Source organism: Delphinapterus leucas, chromosome 6, assembly GCF_059928025.1.
Source record: "Delphinapterus leucas isolate spDelLeu-1000000601 "Yukka" chromosome 6, BTC_Dleu_Yukka2, whole genome shotgun sequence".
Taxonomy (NCBI): domain Eukaryota; kingdom Metazoa; phylum Chordata; class Mammalia; order Artiodactyla; family Monodontidae; genus Delphinapterus; species Delphinapterus leucas.
This window is the reverse complement of record NC_143134.1, coordinates 17,587,159-17,609,787: the sequence shown is the minus strand read 5'-3', so window position 1 is coordinate 17,609,787 and position 22,629 is coordinate 17,587,159. Positions and strand designations below refer to the sequence as shown.

Here is a 22,629-nt window from a genome sequence, read left to right as displayed (position 1 = left end):
TGTCTTTATTTCAAACTCAGGAGGAGAGACAAAAGTTCTTAGTTTAAAAGTTTAATTTCGATTGTTGCAAAGGATAATATGCTACATCACTTAGCATCAATACATAAAGCTGTAAAACTAAAATACTTCTGTCAAAAAAATCAAAGAGCTAAATGCAATGTGGTACCCTGGATTGGACCCTGGAATAGGAAACAAGCATTAGTGAAAAAACTGGTGCAATCTGAATAAAGACTGGAGTTCAGTTAATAATAGAGTGCTCATGTTAATTTCTCAGTTTTGGTACAGAACGCATGGCCATGTAAGATGTTAACATTGGGGGGAAACTGAGTGGAAGGTATATGGGAGTTTCTGTATTATCTCTGCAACTTTTCTGTGCCTAAAATTATTTACTAAAGTAACAAGTTATTATTCAAAACACAAAATCAAAGACGAAACTGGAAAAAAGTATCACAATGGGAAACAATGTCTGCAGATATAACAAAGTGTTAGGATCGTTAATACATATATAGAGTTCAAATAAATAGATAAAAGTACAACACCTCTGATAAGTAAATGGGCAAAAAAGGAACAATTTACAGATGACATAAAAATTTTTCTGGAAAGCAGTTTAGATTTGTATAATGAACATTAAAAGCTATTTATACCCTTTGTTCCAGTAATCTTATTTTTAGTAACTAACCCAAAGCAAAAGATGTAGTCATATATACACAGAATGATACTAATTGAAAATTTATCACTAAAAGGAAAAAAATTGGGAAAAGCCTGTCCACCCCTTCAGACAATAGTTAAGTAAATTATACTACATATAAATGATGATTAATGATGTAATAATGCAGTCAAGCAATAATTATGGTCTCAAAGATTTTATAATGCTCTAATCTAGTATTAAAAAATTTAAAGGCAGGATTCACAATTAAATATGCAGCACGATCCCTATACAGAAAGAAGAAATACATCAGATTCTAACAGTGATATTATTTCTGGACAGTGGGATCACGGGTTCAGTTTTTTTTACTGTTCTCTGTTAACTTGTTATCTTTTTCTATAGTAAACATGTATTACACACATATTAAAAACAAATATCAAAAAATAAAAACTCAAAAACAACCTACTCTTATTTTAGCAGTCCTGAATTCTACCCAATCAGACATTTTGACAATAAGAAAAGCATGTAATGGGTCAAGAGTGGACTTGAAGGGCACACACCCGGCTAGGACACCGTCCACAGGGGCCCACAAGGGCTTGCCCAGGAGCTTGTAGTTTTCAATATTTTTAACTGAGGATCTGGATGAAGAAATTCAGAACATGCTGATTAAATGTGCAAGTCATCCTTAGGGTGGACTACCACTTATTCAAGATTATCTTCCTGTGTTGGGGGAGAAAAAACTCTAAGCAAAGGATAAAATTCAATGGCTACCAATAAAAGTGACTTTTTATTGTTAGTCACTAACAATAAGTCAAATATAAATAACAACGAAAAGTCCTATGGACAAACATGAATAATATGCACATGGGATGGAGAAGCCTGCCTGGATCTAAAAACAGAAAAAAAGGACCTTCACCACAACTAAAACGGAGAGAAAAAAACTGTATTTAAAAAGGTGGGGAGGGGAGGGTGCACACCATAATGCTGGGATATGTTGTACAAATGACGTATGTTGTACAGAACGATGTACAAATTACTTTTTTTTTTTTTTTTTGTGGTACGCGGGCCTCTCACTGTTGTGGCCTCTCCCATTGCGGAGCACAGGCTCCAGACGCGCAGGCCCAGCGGCCATGGCTCATGGGCCCAGCCACTCCGCAGCATGTGGGATCTTCCCGGACCGGGGCACGAACCCGTGTCCCCGGCATCGGCAGGCGGACTCTCAACCACTGCGCCACTAGGGAAGCCCAAAAATTCCTTTTAAAGTAGAAGCTTCTAGAAGAATTCTGTGTCTATTAGGCTATCACACCAGTAAACGGGATTAAGCACACCCTATATATATGTATGTCACAGTCCCATCCTAAGGCACTACTGGATCCACTGTAAAAGTTAAGTTGCTCTATTTCTTCCTACCCCTGACTTTTTTTGGCCAGGCGAGTTAGATTCAAATATCCATCTAAATAATCCTAAAAAGGTTCACCCACTTCATATTGTTCAATAATTTACCCATCCTAGGATTTGATCAAACAATTTCCTGTTGTAGTAAAACTTGATTTTGCCAAATATACTATTGAAATGAAAAAATAAGCTAGTTTTTCCTATCAGATTTGGTATTATAAATTTTAGACAACATGAGCTTGGGCTTTGAACTTTTTTTAGCTTTTAGCTTTTGTAATAGATAGAGGGTAGCATGTGAGAAGGTAAGTGTATAATAGTTTTGTTACTGATTTTCAAAGTGCTGGCTAAGCTACGTCTTCGCTCTCCCACCTTCCTCCTTCCCTTCTTAATAACAATTCTTCTAAACCCTGGCAATATCACAGATTTGGCTTTCATTAATATAATCTTCACATCACAGACAGGGAAAAACAACAAAATGAAGGTTTCATAGTAATGTGAGAAAAATATAGGATTACTTCTATTTCTTTTTAAATTAAAATTAAGAACATTTTTCTTTTCTTACTGCTTGAATTACTGAATCACAGGAAGAACAGAGACATACCACTCGGCAAAAATCTGGGAAAACTCGAGTGAACTGTTAGCCACTGGGGAGATGAAGTAGAAAGGAATGCTGGAGAGGCCGGCAGAGTCAATGTACTGATACAGGCATTCCAGAAGGTCATAGATCACTCCAGAAGGGTAGCAGGGGACCAACACGTTTCCTCCGTTCCGGACTGTCTGTGCTAGAAAGGTTGAAGCCACACAACATTGTAAATCAACTATACTTCAATTTAAAAAAAACAACAAAGAAAAGAAAGGTTGAAGCCAGAGAGGGAAAAAAAGTAGTATCAAAAGAACAGTTTAACACAGGGAGAACAGAACTTTAAAAATAATATTTGCATTTCTCTCATTTCCTACATCTGTTCCTATAATTCACTTCGTATGTATAACAATTTACTTCTTTTGAAGACTAGCACCGGAGTGGGAGGATTCAGAGGCTGACTGATGATCAGCTGAGTTTTAACCAATGTCTCAGTGCCTGGGAACAAGGTGTGCAGTTAGGGGTCTGGGTTGTCAAGGTTCCCAATGGCAGATGAGCTTCAGGACAGACCCTCCAAGCTCCTTCTCTTTTTAGCTCCTGCTCAAAACTCTGCTGGATTTGTCTCTCTTCAGCCTCTGACCACTGCTGAATGACCTATAAGGAAACAGGCCAAGTTTTTTCTCTTTGACTCATTTTAGTAGCATTTTCTTTCATTAATGTTTTGGCTATAAGAAAATCCTCTATACTTTAAATACTTAAAATAAGTCATCAAATGAGGAATTGCAACTTACGGTAAAATCATATTAGAAGCTATAACTGGCTAAAAAAAGGCCAAAGATCTCTTAAGTTTGTTTTTTGTTCAGTTTCCAACATAGATTGAAACAAGCAGCGTTTGGGTACAGAACTTGAAGTCTCTGATGACTTTTATCCTCCTCCTACATGTTCCCAACTCTGAGATCCAGGTTCTCCTGGATGCTGTGCCTGGAATACTGGCCGACTTGCTATTACTAGAGTACGGAACCACGGAAAAGACCAGATAGCCATCAGCGCTCAAGAGGCCTGGCTCTAGACCCGCCTCTGTCACAAGCTATGGGACCTTAGTTAGGCCACTGTAACCTCCTGGGCCTCAGCTTCCTCATCGCTGATGAGAGGAGTGAACTAGATCAGTGGTTTTCAAGTTTTATTTTGCATGAAAACTGCCAGAACATGTTAAAAATGCAACTTTTCTATGGGTCTCTCTTACTAGGTCTGTGGTGGGGCCTCAAAATTTGCATTTTTGAGAAGTGGCCTCACTGATGTTGAGGCAGGCGGTTAGTGGACCCCACTTTGAGAAACAGTGGATTAGATGTAAAGTTCCTTTAAGACCTGAAGTTCTTTGAGTCCATGATTCTGGATTATACACAAACATAAAAATAAAAGATTCTGTTCGAGACCAGTCTGATACTTTTTCCAAGCTAAGAATAAATTACCTTTGTCTTAAAATCAGCAAAGAACAAAAAAAGACTAGGATTATTGGCAAGGGCAAGTGAAATTTCAAAGGATAGTGTCTTCCATGTAAATATTAGATGACAACCACTTCTTTCCCCCAGAGTTGCCAGGGATGGGGGGCCTGAGCGCATTAACTCCTCTTTGGCAACAGTTTTGGAGTGAAAGTTTGTGTCTCCTAAAGTTCATGTATTGAAGCCCTCACCCCCAATTAGGTATTAGGAGGGGGAACCTTTGGGAGGTACCCACATCTAGATGAGGCCATTAGGCCATTAGGGTGGAGCCCCCATGATGGGATTAGCACACTTATAAGAAGAGGAAGAGGCACCAGAACAGCTTTTCTTCACCAGTGAGACACAGCAAGAAGGCTGCTGTCTGCAAGCCAGAAAGAGGGTCCCTCACCAGAACCCAGCCATGCTGGCAACCTTCTGACTTCCTAGCCTCCAGAACTATGAGAAATTAGTATTGTTTAAAGCTTATACTAAGGTATTTTGTTACAGTAGCCTAAGCTAAGACAATACGCAACCTACACATTTCTAAAAGAAATGCAGCATTTCTAGATTTTACGGACAATTATATCCAAAGAAACATACATTTCTTCCAGGTAGCAAATACCCAACAAGTCTCTCAATTCAGTCTTCCCCCAAAAGAAGAAAAAAATTATACCAACCAAATAGTGGGGAAAAAAATACAACTGTTTCACCTGTATCACTGTTGTGAATTCAAAGTATCAATAGTCTTTTTTGTGTTATTATTTGCAAAGCAAAGATATGATTCTTTCCTTCTTTAACTTTGCTTACCCTATAAGCACCCCTGACCCACTCCCAAATCCCACCAGAAAACAAGAAGTATAAGAGTTTCTACATAAATCAAGTGGGCGAAATGTTGAGCATTTGTTGTATAAAGTGCTAAAAATTCTAATTTACTGTTATAACCACCATTCCTATTGTGCTTTCAGATTTAAGTTGCTTAAGAATTGCTTTTGTTGACAACAGTAGGCTTTGAAGGATGAGCAGAAAGGGTGGGAATAAATGGGGGGAAAGGCCGTAGTAGGGGGCATCAGAGGGTGTGAATGTGAAGGAAAGGGACAAAAAATACCACAGAATCAAGGTACCAAAAAATAAATGTAAAACATTTTATCTTGTTTAAGGTTTGCATTGAATACATACACAGGTTGCTGCAGAACTCTCCCACCATGCTGTCTGGGTTTGCGGTGGGAATCTGGGTAAGGCCTGTCAGAATGAGAACATCGCTGTTTTTGAGAGAAGCTTGGTCCATGGGCTGAAAAACCACAGAGAACTATGATTAGTAATTTAAAAAAGAAAAGGTTAGATATAAGTAGTAAAGGAAAAAGAGAATACAGTTATTGCTCTTTCCATGTCCAACTCATCATCAAATCATCTCACCTCCTCTAACGAAAAGTCTATCACTGAACAGCGGTTGCCCAACGGGGACGGGGACCCATGGGAGGGAACTTTATGGGGTGATAGTTCTATGTCTTGTTTGGTATGGTGATGACATGATATGAAAATTCATGAATTGTACATTTAAGATCTTTGGGTTTCACTATACATAAATTTTACCGCAATGAAAAATAAGCACATTATCTTATATTTCTATAATGCTTTGCTCTTTTCAAAAGGCTATCTCACACATTATCGTTGGTGGCCCTCAAACTTGAGCGTGCATCAGAATCACCTGGAGGTGGATCGCTGGGCCCCACCCCCAGAGCTTCCGATTCAGGTTTGAGGAGGGCCTGAAAATCTGCATTTCTAACAAGCTCCCAGGAGATGGTCCTGTTGCCGGTCTGGGGATCATGCCTTGAGAACCACTGCACTATACAATTTGGTTCTCAAAACAGCTCTGCCAAGTACATGAAATAGGGTACATTTTGAAAATACAGAAGTTGGGACTCAAAGAGCTGGGGTGCATTTCCCTAAGAGTCAGTGGCAGAGGAGCAAAGAAGGACACTGGATTAGGAACCAGAAATGTAAAGCCTCCTTCAATTCCATTACCAGCACTGGACCTCAGCCAAGCCTCCGAGCTGGGTTTCTTATAGAATGGGCCTATTTCTTGACCCATCTCCCTTCAGTGGCTTCTGAGAGTCTCATGTGCTAATACACATGATCTTCCCGTAGCCTATGAAGTCCTGTGGTGCACTATTGTGTGGTCCTTAGGATGATTTATTTTTGAATTTAACTTTGTTTTCAGAGCATTTCAAAAAAAATACTAATTACTTTTTCCAAATAAATCAGGATTAAAGTTGGAAACAAAAATGAAGGCCCATGTAAGGATGTATTGTACAACATGGGGAATATAGCCAATATTTTGCAATAACTGTAAATAGAAAGTAACCTTTAAAAATTGTAAAAAAAATGTAAAAAATTTAAAAAGTACTTAATAAGAGGAATAGAAAGGGAAAAAAAAAAGGCCCATGGATTGAGATGCTGGAGAGCTCATCAATGTTTTCACTTTGTAATGCATCTTTTCCTCAGTTTCATTTAACATACTCACCAGAACATCAGAAGAAAAAAGCCAGGAACACCGTTTACTGAGAAGCCTTATCCCTCTTCTTTCTGTTCCACCCAGACTTCCCCCGCCAAATTTCAAATAGCAGTGCAGCAAACACCTACCATCTGCATTGCTATCTCTGAGTATACATGCCTTTTGATGTATCATCCTTTAGCATTTTATATACACAAGGATATATGGGCTTCATTATTTTTTAAAATAACATGAGTGTGGTTATATAAGTTGCTTTATAACCTGAAAAATACTTCTTTCACACGAATAAAGGAGAAGTACAGTTGTGACAATTACAAGGAGTAGCTTCTAATTCCTATTTGCACAGATACATAACAATGCGTGTGAGAGCTTTTCTTCTCAGGCAGAACTAACCTACCTATTTGCACTTCAACAAACACACACACACACACACACACACACACACACACACACATATTCACTGTTTCCAGAGAAGGAGGAGAGGAGAAGTAAAGTACAGAGGCTTATAGCAGCTGATGTGCAATGAGCCTGGGAACGTTCATTGTGCGCACACACCAAGCAGAAGGAAACTGGAACGGTGACCAAAAGGACCGAGCTTCACTGGACAGCATATTCAGCTTAAAAGCACAACAATTTTATAAGAATCTTATTAGAACAAGCCACTAATGATTCACAGGGCTGATGGGGGATTCAGAGGGCCTAGGAACCTCCTGAAATGGAACACACAATGCTGTGTGCCTGTATACATTTTTCCACAGATTTAATTAGGTTGTCATTTGGGGCCATGACCCCCAAAAGGCTAATTAAGGACTACTGATCTAAACAAAGACTCAGTGGGGAGAAAACTCTGGCACTGAAAACATTATCTTCTCTGAACCTCAGCCATTACCACTGCCTTCCTTTGAAAATTAAATGCCCATAATAAAAAACAAAGGCAGTACTACAACATGACTATCACCGAGCTGGACACTGAGATACTTCATGATCAAGTCAGACTAGATGTTCATAGTTTTAGCCCTAAAACTTGGGAGACGTTTCTTGTGGATCCCAGGGCTACTATAAAGAAAGTAGTCTTAAAAGGCTTTTAGTGACACTCTCCAAACCAAGCTGACACCACCACCATCTCCATTTCACCACCAAAGAGCAAATGCATATATTACTGGTGTCAGTGGTCACTCGCTGAGTGCCTGAAGTGGGAACATTTTGTTTAAACACACAAAAACAGAAAATTCCACTGTGTCCAAGAATCAAATGAAAATACCTTATAAAGTTGACAGTCACAATCAAACTTGTGGAATAAAATTTTGAAAAAGCCTAGGTCCAAGGATGCTGTGGTCTTTGTGCTGGTCCTCTGCTGATTAATTTTTTTATACATATATATATATTTTAATTAAAAAATTTTTTTTAGCTGTGTTGGGTCTTTGTTGCTGTGCATGGCTTTCTCTAAGTTACAGCGTGTGGGCTTCTCACTGAGGCTCCTCTTGCTGTGGAGCAGGACTCTAGGCACGCAGGCTTCAGTAGTTGCAGCATGTGGGCTCAGTAGTTGCGGCACTCGGGCCCTAGAGGGCACGGGCTTCAGTATTTGTGGTGTGTGGGCTCTAGGGCGTGCAGGCTTCAGTGGTTGCAGTATGTGGGCTCAGTAGTTGTGGCACTCGGGCCCTAGAGTGCATGGGCTTCAGTAGTTGTGGCTCGCGGGCTCTAGAGTGCAGGCTCAGTAGTTATGGCACACGGACTTAGCTGCTCCACGGCATGTGGGATCTTCCCAGACAAGGGATTGAACCCGTGTCCCCTGCATTGGCAGGTAGATTCTTAACCACTGTGCCACAGGGAAGTCCCCTCTGCTGATTAATTTTTACTGGACACTTTGCACAGGGCATGAGAAAAAGGAGATCCAGTTTCTAGGCCCTAGAAGCTTATGACCGAGTTGAAGAGAAAACAAGTATGTATAATCAAAAAGGAGGATTTTCCCAAAAGCCATAAAAAATGTAATTCAAATTTCTTGAGTCTGCACTGAGTATCTAAGTGCCAGGACGAATGCAGACTAGAGGGCTGCACTAGGCCAGGGAAGGTTACTTGTATATGGCTTTTTGGCAGATGAAGTTTTGGTTCTAGCTTTCTTTCTCTCTTTGGCTAAGGAACTTAAGACTCAATTTCAGGCGGACTTTGGAATGGCTGAGTGACACCCCTCTCCCCCAACCCCCCCACACCAAGACGTCCCTCCTACATGTGCCCTCATGGCCTCCAAGACTCACTATCCCAGCACCAACCACACTGAACTGTAATCGCCTGTTTACCTGTCTGTGTCCCCCATGGGACTATGAAGCTCCCTGAGAGCAAGGACTTTGTATCCTTACTTCCTGGCAAGATGCCTGGCACACAGCAAACAGTAAACAAACATTCACTGAATAAATGAACACATGAAAAGAACATGCATTCTGGTAAGCAAAGTGAGAACATTCCATGCTAGGAAACAGGCACTACAAGTCAGGAACATGAGATAAGCATGTCAACAGCGGGAGGAGGGCCAGGGAGGGCAGAGGGCAGGGAAAGGCAGACTGTAGATGCCACACGGATTTATTTGAGAAAAGAAATTAGGAAAAAGAGAGAAAGTATTATTGGTTAAGGGCCTAAAAGGTCAGAATCGTGAAGACTGATAGGCTAGGCAATAAGGAGTCAATGGTCTCAAGCCGGAGGATGACATTTTTAAACAATAAACACAGACAATAGCTGAAGGAAGGGGAGTGAGACCAAACAGACGGAGAACACTTTGAAGGCAGCCCAGACAGACATAAAGGGAAAAAAATTACAACTTCATGGCATTTGAGGAGCTGGAAGAAGCAGATCTACACATCATACAAAACAATTAACAGACTTTGGGGAATGGATTGAATATACAGGACAAGGGAGAAAGCAGACTTTAACATGCTCCAAAATCTGAAGTCAGAAATGCAGTCAAAGGGAAATTCGGATGCAGTGATTTAAAAGAATAAGGAGGCAATAATAAGTCCAGCATCGGCAAGCTGCAGGTATTCTGAGGGTAGGGAAATGATTTAATCTGAGCTTAAAGATAAAACAGTGGCATGTGATGTATATGGAGATCTGCTAGGTACCTTCATCAAAGTACGTAACAGAAATGTCAGTTCATTTGGAGTGAGGAAAAGAGAAGTGGGTCTAGGGCCAAGGCTGGAGGGGCACTGTAAGGAACGTGGGAGAGGGGCAAAGACAAGAGAAGTACAAGATGCAGTGAAGAGCTTCCTACCTGTAAAACTCAGGGGTTTGGGAAAGGTTAAGTTTATGGTGCACTCACCCCGTAATATGGCAAAAGATCAGGTAGAGCAAGAAGAGGAATACAACAACAAAAAGATTGCTACAGAAGTCTAGACTAAAAAGAATGTCAACAAGAGACTGATGAATGGTGCAGCTGTGAGATGCTGTGGAAAACGGAAAAAGTTGTTTGACCAGAAACTGATCACTGTTGAGCCAGAGATGTGAAATAAATCCAGGAGGTAAAAGATGAGAAAGTAATGTTCACAGGCCGAGTTGAACAAGGTGAACAGGAGAAATCTCATCATGGTTAAGAGAGAGACTACGGCAGCAGGTGATGAGACAGTCTTCTGAAAGCCTTTTTCCATATTAAAACCCCTCCGATTTGCTTAAAGGCAGAAAAGGAGGAATCCGAGAAAAAGTTAATGGCCCAATGACCTATGCTTCTTTCATGACAGAAAGTAGGAAGTATATTTGGAATCACGAAGCACATCATACCCAGCCTTCTAAGGCCAATTAAAAGCCCACTCTTCCAAGAGGTCTCCTAATCCCCAACAGGAAGGGGTGCACCCTACTTCTGAATCCCATGGCACTTCACTGGATTTCTAATCTGAAAGGATCAATCACTTGTACCCTGGAGAAAAGTCCTGTGTGCACTCATCTTCTTTCTCTATGATAACTTGTGTAAACCCAGCACCTAACCATCTATGTTCCCCTTACAGCCTAGCGCATTTCAGTGCCCAAAGCAGAGGTTTAGGAAATACAACAGACTAGATGACAGAAGGAAGGAATGAATAAACAAGTGAATGCACGTAAGTAGCATATATTACTTTTGAGAGAAGGAAATACTCTGCAGAGAGAAGCTGTCTGCCAGAGAAGAAACAAAACAGCAAGTGTGGAAAGAAACAGACAGGAGTCCAGCAAGTTGTTCAGTCTCTCCCTCCTCGCCTCATGGTATCTGCTTACTGAGCCCCATTCTCCAAACCAACCACAAACCGTGTGTAGCTCAGCTTCCTCACCGCTCCTGCCCCCAAATACATCAAGTTTAACTTTTACTGGTTGGTGCTACGTTGCCAGTGAGGACAGAGCTTTGCTTCCTCAGGACCAACCTGAGGAGGCCGAGGCTTTGGGACAACTTGGGGCCACACCCATGGACAGGAACAAGCTTCCTGCCCACAGCCCTGGCAGATGAGGAAGGAACTGTATGCTGTGGTTTGTCCCAGACATTTTTCCTAAATAACATTTCGGGGACATGGCTGTGTCCTTTACCCAGGAAGAGTGGGCCCTTCGTGGACATATCCCAGGGACAGCTGTACAGAGATGTGATGCTGAAGAATGTCAGTCATCTGGTCTCCGTAGAGTAACTGAGGCCCAGAGAAGTGATAGTTTTCAGGTTGCCCCCTCTTGACGGGTCAACACTCAGCCCAGGCCTGGCTCTCACGCAGTGGGCTCTGATGCTACAGAAGGGAGTGCAGAATTGAAGCCCAGGTGTTCCATGGGGACCAGGTTACCAGGGGAGCAAAGGAAGCCTCAACCACCTATATTAACATGAGTTTTGTGGATGCGGGACAATGTCTTTGTGTTGACCTCCAGCCCCAGCTCTGCTCTGTGCATGAGGGTAACCATGTGATTTTAACCCCCCAGTTCTGTACCAGGGTAAGTCTGACACTCCTAGAAAATTCCCAAGGACTGAACCTCATTGACTGTAAGATCCCCATGAAGCCAGGTCTGGAGCGAGAAGTAGCAGCCTACAGGTATTTCCATCAGACGACTAAGGACTAGCTGAAAAATGCTAACATGTACATCCACACGAAGATCTGGAGCAAGTCACTGATTTATTACAATACAATAAAATACAGTAGAAAAACCAAAAAGCCAAGAAAACCTTTTACTGCAGAGCATCTAGATTAAAGAACTGCATAAACAACAGCAAAACATTTGGGGAATTCAGAGGGAAGAATATAAAAAAAAAAAAAAAAACAGAGCAAAACAACCCAAGCAACTGCCTGAGCTCTAAAAACCTGATTCAAGGACTCCAAATTTAAGATATTTTCTTTAGATTTAAGCAAAGAATCTACATTTATTACTGCCAAAGTCTTTAAGACCTCCGGAAAACAAACCAGGAGGTTTGAACTCCCTGAACTCCAAAGGGAGAAGGATAGGAAGGGGAGACAGAGTAAATATGGGCAGTGTGGGGTAGAAGGAAACGTTCTCTCATGCCAGCTACCAGCCTCCTCCAACCCCAAGGGCAAGAGGAATTCCCACTGTGAACATCAGAAGCTTCAGGGAATTGATTGGGTAGAAATTCTCAATTAATTAAAAAAAATTTATTTCTTACAAAAAAGAAGATTCTTTCCAAAGTTCTAAGTCAGGGATTCTTAACCTGATGAATAACAATGGGCTTCTGAGGACTCCATAAACTCAGTCTCCAGAAAATAAATGTAAAACCTTGTGTAGGTGTGCAGATTAAAAAAAAAAAAAAGTTCTCATCAAATTCTTACCACCAGGCTTGTGGGTCTATGACCCACAAAATGTTAAGAACCACTGTTCTAAGGCAGAAGTTCCCAAATGGAGAGAAGTTTCCTGCTCTCAAAACATCTCTAGCCTCATTCTTCCTGATAGCCACCACCCATCTACTAAGATGTTCTTAGTGGTCCATGGCCTCATAAAGTTTACCTCTTGGTGAACATTCCTCAAGTATTCTTGAAAAAATAAGAGTAAATCTCGAAGGCTTATGAGATTTATGGGAAACAAGGTTGGGAAGAAAGAAAAAAAGAACAAAGTTCACTGTGGTCTAAATACGTGATATATTCACCACCCTACGTATATTTTAAATAACATGGGACTAAATTTCTAGACCCTACTGACAATGGTGGGCAGGGGGGAAGGTGGGAGGAAGGAAGAGGAAAAAGATGGGAGGGGCAAGAGGAAGGTGTGGCTCTGGAGGGAGAGATACAGACAGTGATAAGATACTCACAGGAAGGACAAATGAAGGAATAACCCAGAAGAATAAAAATAAAATATATATGGATAACTAACAAGAATCTACTGTATAGCACAAGGAACTCTACTCAATATTATGTAACAACCTAAATGGGAAAAGAATTTGAAGAAGAATAGATACATGTATACATATAACTGAATCACTTTGCTGTCCACCTGAAACTGATACATTGTTAAATCAACTTTACTCCAATATAAAATAAAAAGTTAAAAGATATATATGTCTTCAACCTTGCAGAAGGAAATTTAGACTTCTAACAGAAGGCAAGAAAACATGGGGAAAAGAATGAAGCAAACAAAAAAACATGAAGATGGCAAAAATAAGCCCCCAATACAATAGTGATTATAAGAAACATAAATGGTTTCACTAATCAAAGAGACTCTAGATTGAAAAAGGGAAAAAAAAAATCCCTTACTATGTTGTCTACAAGGGATTCAGTAGAAAAGGACACAGAAAGAGTGAGAAAAAAAAAAAGGGGGATGAAAAACACTAGCAGGCAAGTATGGAAGGGGAAAAAGTCTCCTGGTTTTTAATGCAGTTTTGATAGAGAAAAAAAAAGAAACATCCTGATAGAAGGAATAATTGATCAATAAGACACAATGATCACATGAACATATATACCCCTGAGTATACAGCTTAAAAATATAAAAAGCAATAATCAGTAAAACTATAAGGAGAAATAGATAAATCAACCAAAAACACATCCTTTTCAGAAACTGGTAGCTAAGGAAAGATAGGAGACTTAAAAACACAACAGACTCAAATGAATAAATACATACAGAAGAAATTTTCACTCAGCACTGAATACACAGTCTTTTCCAACATATGTTGAACATTTACCGAAAATGATTGCGTTTCAAAGTAAGACTAAACAAATTTCAAAGAATCAGTATACTCTTATTATAATGTAAAAGAAAATTAGATAAGAATCCTGAAATGTAAGTATAACATGACAAAAGTCTTGTCTAACGCAAAGTCTAACCATACTGGGATAGACTAGAAACAAACAAAAGTATACTATAAAATAACCTTTGGTTATTTAAATCAGGAACATTAAGAAGGAAATTATGATATACTTAGATATGAATGACAAAGCACTTCATATCAACATTTAACAGTTAAATGATACTGAGAGAAACTGACAGCTTTAAATATACTTATTGGAGAGCAAAGAAAGACTGAAACAAATGAGCTAAGTATTAAAAGAAATGCAGCAAGGTACACCCAAGGAAGGAAATAATAAAGGGCAGAACAGAGAATAGAAATACAACAAAAACCACTGAAAGCAAAAATTTTTCTTTGAAGAAAATCAGTAATGTAGGCAAACCTCTGGCAAGTCTGAACAAGGGGGAGAAAAAAAAGACATAATGAAAAAAATTTAGAATGAAAATAGAATTACACAAAAGTTTAAAATATAAATTGTACACATATAATTCCATGTGTATGATTTTTGAAAACCTAGGAAAAATGGACAAATTTCTGCAAAACTGGCATACCTTTGACCCAGAAAATATAATTCAATAGCTACGAAAAAAATTAAAATGGTAATTTTATGGGGAATCTGACTTTCAAGAGAAGATAATCCCTATCTTGTAAATTTCTGGCCATCAGATAAAGAGGGAAAGGTGCCCAAATCATCTGATGAGACTAATGTACCTTGATTCCAAAAACAAATGAAGATAGTACAAGAAAACAATGTATGGGTCCATTTTTCACTTATGGATACAGATTATAAACGTCAATAAAATACTGACCAAATGATTCCAGGAAGGTATTTTAAAAAGAATAAATTATATGATCAAGTAAGATTTACCCCAGGAATGCAAGGATGGTTACATGCGAGAAAAGTTAACATTACAATTCACTACGTTAATGGTCTCAATGAAAGAAATCACATGATTAACTCACAGACTCAGAAAAAGTATTTGATAAAAATAACACCTATATCTGGTTTTAAAAAAATCAGAAAATTAGGAACAGAGGGGAAACTCCTTAACCTGACAAATAAAGACATGTAAGCATCATATTTAATGAAGAGACTAGGAAAGCATTCCCTTTAAAATCAGATATAAAACGATGATGCTGCTATCATCACTTCTGTTTAACATGGAACTAGAGAGCTTAGTTACAAGATGGGAAAAAGAAAAGATACAAGGATTGGAAGCTTAGTGACAAAACTCTTACTTCTTTGCAGATACTACCATCAACAGATAAATATCAGAATTACTATGAGAATTCACCATGGTTGCTGAATATTAGATCGATTTAAGAAATTAATACTGAGACGGTGTGCTCAGTAAAGGCTAGTTCTCTTCCTTTTCCATTTGGGATGCTGTACTTTTTTTGGCCTCAATTCTCCAAACATTCTTATTCAAGACCATTTTTCTTCCTTCCACTGTTTCCCACAGCTCAGTCTTTAATCCTCAGCATGTTATATATTTAAAAAAATCTGATGGCTCTCAATTTGTCTCCAGGCTTGCCTTCATATCCAGCTTCCAGCTCTGCATTTCCATCTGTCCCATGTTCTAATTCCTATTCATCACACACACCACCCCCTTCTGAAACTAATGACCACAGCCGCCTCCCCACCCCCGCCAACTCCTCCTTGTCAACTGGATTAGTGTCATTATCATCATTCTCAGTGTCGTCCAGGCATAAGATCTTTGACTTGTATTTTTCCTTCCCTGAAGACAGCGGTTATTCAAGAGATGTTTGTTGAATTAAAGATCTGCCAATGTTTCTTTAACTCACATTTCCATTCTTACTGTTACAGGCTTAATCCAAAGCCTCATTTCCATATGCTTATTAGGTCAGTATAGCTGCCCGCCACATTCTTCCTAGGTCGTGGGGTTCCATTACTAAAGCTGATCGGTGATTGGCCCTTTTCTATAAAGTCGAAAAGTATAACTGCCGTGATAGGGTGTCATCAGCCACAAACAACCCATGAAGCAAACGGGTGTGACGGTATCCCAACAAAACGTTATTTACCAGAACAGGTGGTGTGCTGACCTCTGAAGTAAAATATCAAGTGTTTTCAAACCAAACCTTTCCTTATCCCTGCTAATTCAATATAGAATCCAATTATCTGGGTAAAAGAAAATCTAATTTACTTTCTTTTTTACATACAATAGTGGCTGCCAGCTAGAAATTAAAATTAATTACTTAGGTATGCTGCTCATTACTTTCAAGACCTTATTTTCCCTTTAAATTTACAGACCTTGTAAGTATAATTTACTGGAAATTACATCAATAGTATTGCAAAGGCAGGACAAATTGGAAGAGTTGGCAGCCAAGTCATCCTTCTGTCTTTTATGGGAGAATATATCAGGAATGATAGAAGCTGCCGATAAAAAATTTGTTTCAATGAAGCAGGTTAGGATGACATTGATGGGCTTTTGATTTCAATAAGCGGGAAAGGCCCAGAATTCTGCTAGCTATAGGAAAAAATAGCCACTTGTTCCCTCTAGACCCTGAAATGAAACTTGATTATAAAAAAGGTACAAAAACAATGCAGAGTGGTAGCTCAGAAGAATCCTACTGTTCTGGACTTACAGCAGTCATTCTTTTTCCTATATTAAAATGGGACATGGGCTCCCCCAAGTTATCTATCTATCCATCCAGCCCCCCATCCACCGGCTAACTAACAATATCTAACTAACAATATCTAATCTCCTTTGCCCTCCTTTACAAACATGGAAAGAACCAGGATCTATGAAATGAGCAATAAATTCTTTACAAATACCTAAAATGGAATAACTAACATTTATAACAATATTTATGCACTTAGGTGCTTGCCAGTGTGACTGATAATGAATGACTACCTAAAACTTTCCAATAGCTTCAGTCTATACATTCAAATAAAATCCAAATTTCTCATCATGGCCCACAAAGTCCTACATGGCCTGGTGTCTGCTAACCTCCTGGACATGTCCTGATCATACTTAGTATGCTGCAATCACAATGGTCTGCTCTGCTCTGCAGACATGCCCAGCTTGTTCTGGTGTTAGGAGCCCTTCATCTGCCATGTCCCTGTAATGCTTTGTCCACAGCTTTACATGCCTCATTTCTCCAGGTCTCAGTTCCAATGAGACTGTCCCTAGAAGCTTCCTCTGACCATCCAATTTAAACTAGTCTCCATCGTTCTATATATAACTCTGCTTTGGTGTTTTCAGTACTTGTGTCAGAATCTGGAATTACGTTGCTCATTTATTTTCAGCACACCATTCTCTCTCTATACATCAACGAAGGCAGATTCATGAGAAGGGACTTTGTCTGTGGGTCACCACTGAATCTCTAATACCTAGATGAGCGCTTGACACATAGTAGGCCCTTAGTAAATATTAAGTAATTAATATTTGTTGAGTAAACAAGTGATCATCTCTGTTACACTCATCAGGCTCTGGTTATTGGAAGTGTTGGGAAATCTCTAAATCCTAGAGGTGACCTAAAGGCAGCAGGATCTTACAGAGGAACTATGGACACGAATACTCTAACTCTGATAAAGAGGAGGACATAAAGTCTCAGGTAAGCAAGATGAGTAAGCTCTACAGATCTGCTATACAACGTCGCACTTACAGTCAACAATCATGTATTGTACAGTTACACATTTATTATGAGGGTATATCTTATGTTAAGTGTTCTTACCACAATAAAAAAAAGAGTGTGTGGGCTTCCCTGGTGGCGCAGTGGTTGAGAGTCCGCCTGCCGATGCAGGGAACATGGGTTCGTGCCCCGGTCCAGGAAGATCCCACATGCCGCGGAGCGGCTGGGCCCATGAGCCATGGCCTCTGAGCCTGTGCGTCCAGAGCCTGTGCTCCGCAACAGGAGAGGCCACAACAGTGAGAGGCCCGCGTACCGCAAAAAAAAAAAAATAAAAAAAAAATAAAATAAAAAAAGAGTGTTTGTAGAAACTGAAATTAGGAAGATTTAAAAACAGCTGATGGTACTTTGGACACATTCTGAATTTAGGGTAAATAACCAAAAAGCTGAGCTGTTAAAAGAGAATTTAGAATTACCTGGGGGTGTGTGGTAAGCAAGGAGGATCCAGAGACATAAGACACTTTCTCATAATGGGATTGGATAATCCAGTTGGAGCTTCCAAGGGCATAGCCAGAGCTTAAAGGAGTCACCTGGACTGCACCAAAAAGTTCCTAGAAAAGAACCACAATAAGAATGTGTGATGAGCATTCAGCAGTACAGTCATGCCAGATAAGTTCACAGGGAAAAATAACAGAAACATTCTTCTCCACTTAGAAACTATTTTCAAGTGAACCAGAAAGTTTAAAGTAAAACAGAAAGATGATGGAAACCATTTGGGAGACACATCCGACAGTCTTTACTTGTCACATCTCTGAGAGATTCACTCTATCCACATGGCACCAGGCACCTAGGCCTCACTCATTAAAAGGCAGAGATGCTATATTATGAAACAGACCGAAGAGACAAATACTTCAGTTTTCTTCTTCTTTTTTTCCTTCCCTTTTCAGGTTAGGAATTAATATCTTGGTTGTTCTGTATTTAGTGGCTCTGGGCACAAGTTAACAGGAATGGGAACCCTTATCACGATCAGGTCAGAGCTCAAAAGTTATACTTGCCAAATTATTTCTTGATCTCTTTTATTCTGTTTCCTATTTCACTAGTCCAAAATCCGTAAAGTGGTGTCACTGTTCTAAAGTAAACAGGATGAGATGCCTTTCTCCTGATTCATTACATGCTAGCTAGCGATGGGGAATGTAAGGGTTAGGAAAGAGTGCCAATAAGAACCCGGGAAAGATGGAGGAAAACAACAGATGTTCTATCTTTTCACTATGTACTAGTACAAGATTTGTAGTGACTGAGTGGCTTAAAAAAGGAAACTAGGGACTTCCCTGGTGGTGCAGTGGTTAAGAATCCGCCTGCCAATGCAGGGGACACAGATTCGAGCCCTGGTCTGGGAAGATCCCACATGCCACGGGACAAATAAGCCCGTGTGCCACAACTACTGAGCCTGCACTCTAGAGCCCCCGAGCCACAACTACTGAAGCCCGCGCTCCTAGAGCCTGTGCTCTGCAACAAGAGAAGCCACCGCACGAAGAGTAGCCCCCGCTCACCGCAACTAGAGAAAGCCTGTGCAGCAACGAAGACCCAACACAGCCAAAATAAATTTAAAAAAAAAAAGAGATACTTAAAAAAAAGGCAGTATAGGATCCTTCCAAAGAACAACAGTATGAATCGGAAGCATTCATCAGTCACTTAAAATCATATTAACACTCACAATTTTCTGAGAATATCCCACCAGCTGGATTTTACTAAGGGCAGAGTTCACCTCTTGCATTGTATAGCATCTTCTCCAGGTTGATACTTCTACTGCATCCTTGAGAGGAGAAGGCAGCAGCCTGCAAATGTATCATAAAGTCAGTTCTTACCTATAGAGGATTCTGTTCAAGTAATTTGTCCATTTAATCTAAGTTGTCCAACTTACTGGCATATCTAAATGTTCACAGGAATCTAATTGTTTTTATTTCTGTAAGGTTGGTAGTACTCTCCCCTCTTTCATTTCTGACTCTAGTAATTGCAGTATTCTCTCCTTTTTTTTCTTGGTCAATCTAGCTAAAGGTTTGTCAGTTCTGTTGATCTTTTCAAAGAATCAACTTTTGGTTTCATTGATTTTTCTCTATTGTTTTTCTATCTTCTATTTTGTTTATCCAGCATATAGCTGGGTCTTCTTTTTGTCTTTATTTTTTTAAACCCATGTGATAATCTCTGTCATTTGATTGAATTGCTTAAGCCATTCACATTTAATGTTATTACTGATGTAGTTGGCTTATGTCTGCCAATTTAATTTTAGTTTTCTATATATTACATATCTTTTTTGTTCCTCTATTCCTCCCCTACTACTTTTTAAAAACAGTAAGTGAATATTTTCTGATATAGCCTCTTAATTCCTTTCTTGATTTGTTACTTTTTTCTTTTTTAGTTATTTCCTTAGTGGTTGTTCTGGGGCTTATCATATACATCTTAATATAGAGCATTTCTGTATGACACCTCACATTGTCTTCCCTGTTCACAAAAGATAAATGAAATAAACATTACTTGTGGGCTTGCAAAGCTATGGAAAAGAACTGGCTTAAACACAACTGAGGCTTGGCAGAAAGTGGAAAATAAAACATATTTTGCAGGTAGGCGGGGCGGGGAGAGCGCGGGGCCGGTGGGAGGACACGCGGCGCGTCGCAGGTCCCATGCCGCGCTGCGACCCCCGCGTCCCTGCCGCCTGAGCCCGTCCCTCGCGTCCTTAGCTGGTCCACCAAGCGATGCCCGCTGGGCACCTGCGAAAGTCTGTTGTTTCCCGCTGAAGGGCAGTAGCGCCCCCGAGCCCCCGCGCCCCGCTCCGGCCAGGAGCCTTCACGTAAATGGGTCCAGTCATGCCTCCCAGTGAGAAACCAGAAAGCTCAGGAATTAGTGTCTCCAGTGGGCTGAGTCAGTGTTACCGGGGCAGCGGTTTCTCCAAGGCCCTTCAGGAAGGCGATGACCTCGACTTTTCTCTGCCTGACATCCGATTAGAAGAGGGGGCCGTGGAAGATGAAGAGCTGACCAACCTGAACTGGCTGCACGAGAGCAAGAACCTGCTGAAGAGCTTTGGGGACTTGGTCCTGCAGAGCGTCAGCCCCGTCCAGGACCTGGACGATGACACGCCCCCATCCCCTGCCCACTCCGACATGCCCTATGATGCCAGGCAGAACCCCAACTGCAAGCCCGCCTACTCCTTCAGCTGCCTCATATTTATGGCTATTGAGGACTCTCCAACCAAGCGCCTGCCGGGAAAGGATATCTACAACTGGATCTTGGAACATTTTCCGTATTTTGCAAACGCACCTACTGGGCGGAAAAACTCAGTGAGTCATAATTTGTCCTTGAATAAGTGTTTTAAGAAAGTGGACAAAGAGAGGAGTCAGAGTATTGGGAAAGGGTCATTGTACAGAGTACAAAGTCTAATCCAGAGTACAGACAAAGAAAGTCTAATTCAGGCTTTGAAAAAGACACCTTATCACCCACACTCGAATGTGTTCAATACACCTCCCGCCTCTACTCAGGCATAACAAAGCACATCAGGTCCACCCCTCTGGCAAGATAGCACCTTCTTTAAGAGAAATGGAGCCTTTCTACAAGATCCTGACATTGATGCTGCCAGTGCCATAATGCTTTTGAATACTCCCCGAGATACAAGCAGTTCCTCCAAGAGTGATACAAAACGGAACGCAGGTTCAGAGCGGAGGCCTGTTTCCTGGAGTCCGGCCGTTGCCAATCACTCCCACTGGAATGACAGCAGCCGGGAAGAATGGCCTCACCAGCTGCCGGATGCGGACTGAGAGCGAGACGTCCTGTGGCTCCCTAGTGGGCAGTGGAGACCCAAGGAGGATGACAACTACAGCAGTGCCAGGAGCACCTCGCCCGCCAGTGACTCCCTCTCCTCCTCCTTGGTCAATGACCACTACGAGTTTGCCACCAAGGGGAGCGAGAATGGCAGCGAGGGCAGCTTCCAGAGCCACGAGAGCCACAGCGAGACGGAGGAGGATGACAGGAAATGCAGCCCGAAGGAGGCCAAGGATGCTCTGGGGGACAGCATCTATGCGTCCCAGCACAAGAAACACCAGCACTTCGCCAAGGCAAGGAAGATCCCCAGCGACATGCTGCCTCTCAAAAAGAGATGCACGGAAAAGCCCCCCGAGAGCGATGACGAGATGAAAGAGGCGGCGGGGTCGATCCTGCACTTGGCGGGGATTCGGTCCTGTTTGAATAACATCACCAATCTGACGGCAAAGGGGCAGAAAGAACAAAAGGAAACCACGAAAAATTAAAAACAAGTCACTGATTTGTTTTGAACTTATGGCCATTTGGTTTCAGCATGTCAGGAGATTTCTAATGATCTGTGGCAATACCAGCAATTTATTATTATTTCATTTTTCTTTTTTTTTGGTTTGGTTTTCTTTGTTTCTTTTTTTTTTTTTTTTTAAATTTCCCTCCTCCTTTGTTTTGGACCCTTAAGAATATTATGTTTAAAGGAGATTGAAGCCATAGAACTCATATTGACACTCAGCTGTTTTACAAAAGCTTTTCATTATCTGAAGACAAAACCGAAAAAGCCCAAATTACCATTGTTTCCTCCAGCTTGTCAGAAACCCGTGGCTGAATCCACAGGGACGACAACGATAATGCCACGGGGATACACATCCGGCACTTGGAAGGCACGTGTGCAAAGTAACCATTGATCAGGCCCAACCTTTAGGTTTTAAAAGGTCAGGATGTGCACCCAGTTGGGTTCGCTGAGTGAATGCCCATAAAGCAACTGAGGAGAAGGAAGGACCCCTGGTCCCCCCAAGAGCAGACCCAAGCTCGTGGCACTGGGCATCAAATTGTGCCAGGAAAACCCCTGGCACTGTCCCAAGCGTGTGATGCGGGGGTGGGAGGGTGGTCACCAGTCCTCTGTGCTTCTTAACTGTGAAGCCTAGTAGCATCTTCTGGGGTGGACACTGGACCATTCATATTCAACAGGTGTCAGTGACTCATGAGAAGAGACTGGGTCAGTTTTTAGTGATGTTGCTAATCACTGAATTCTGTTTTACATTAAATTAAGAGAAGGTTCCACAAGCCATAAGCCTGAAGGTTGGTCCTGCACACGCGCATGTGCAAACACAGACACACACACACACACAAGAGAGAGAAAGAGAGAAAAAAACTGATGCAAAAAACAAGCGTTGTCTTAACTGACCAAGT

General features: G+C 41.0%; 1 protein-coding gene and 1 pseudogene across 7 annotated transcripts in view; one reads left to right on the top strand and one right to left on the bottom strand.

Annotated features, from left to right (window-relative positions):
• INTS9 (integrator complex subunit 9) overlaps positions 1-22,629 on the bottom strand; it is a 109,301-nt gene that overhangs the window by 25,383 nt on the left and 61,289 nt on the right. For all 7 annotated transcript variants that reach the window (XM_089912754.1, XM_089912753.1, XM_022594959.2 and 4 more), the window contains 4 exons: positions 19,133-19,253; positions 17,895-18,029; positions 5,276-5,387; positions 2,643-2,823 (listed from right to left, as the gene is read on the bottom strand). In XM_089912754.1, the coding sequence (XP_089768880.1) occupies positions 2,643-2,823; positions 5,276-5,387; positions 17,895-18,029; positions 19,133-19,253 (549 nt within the window). The remainder of the gene's footprint in view (positions 1-2,642; positions 2,824-5,275; positions 5,388-17,894; positions 18,030-19,132; positions 19,254-22,629) is intronic.
• On the top strand, positions 20,232-22,245 carry LOC111185388 (forkhead box protein N3 pseudogene; annotated as a pseudogene).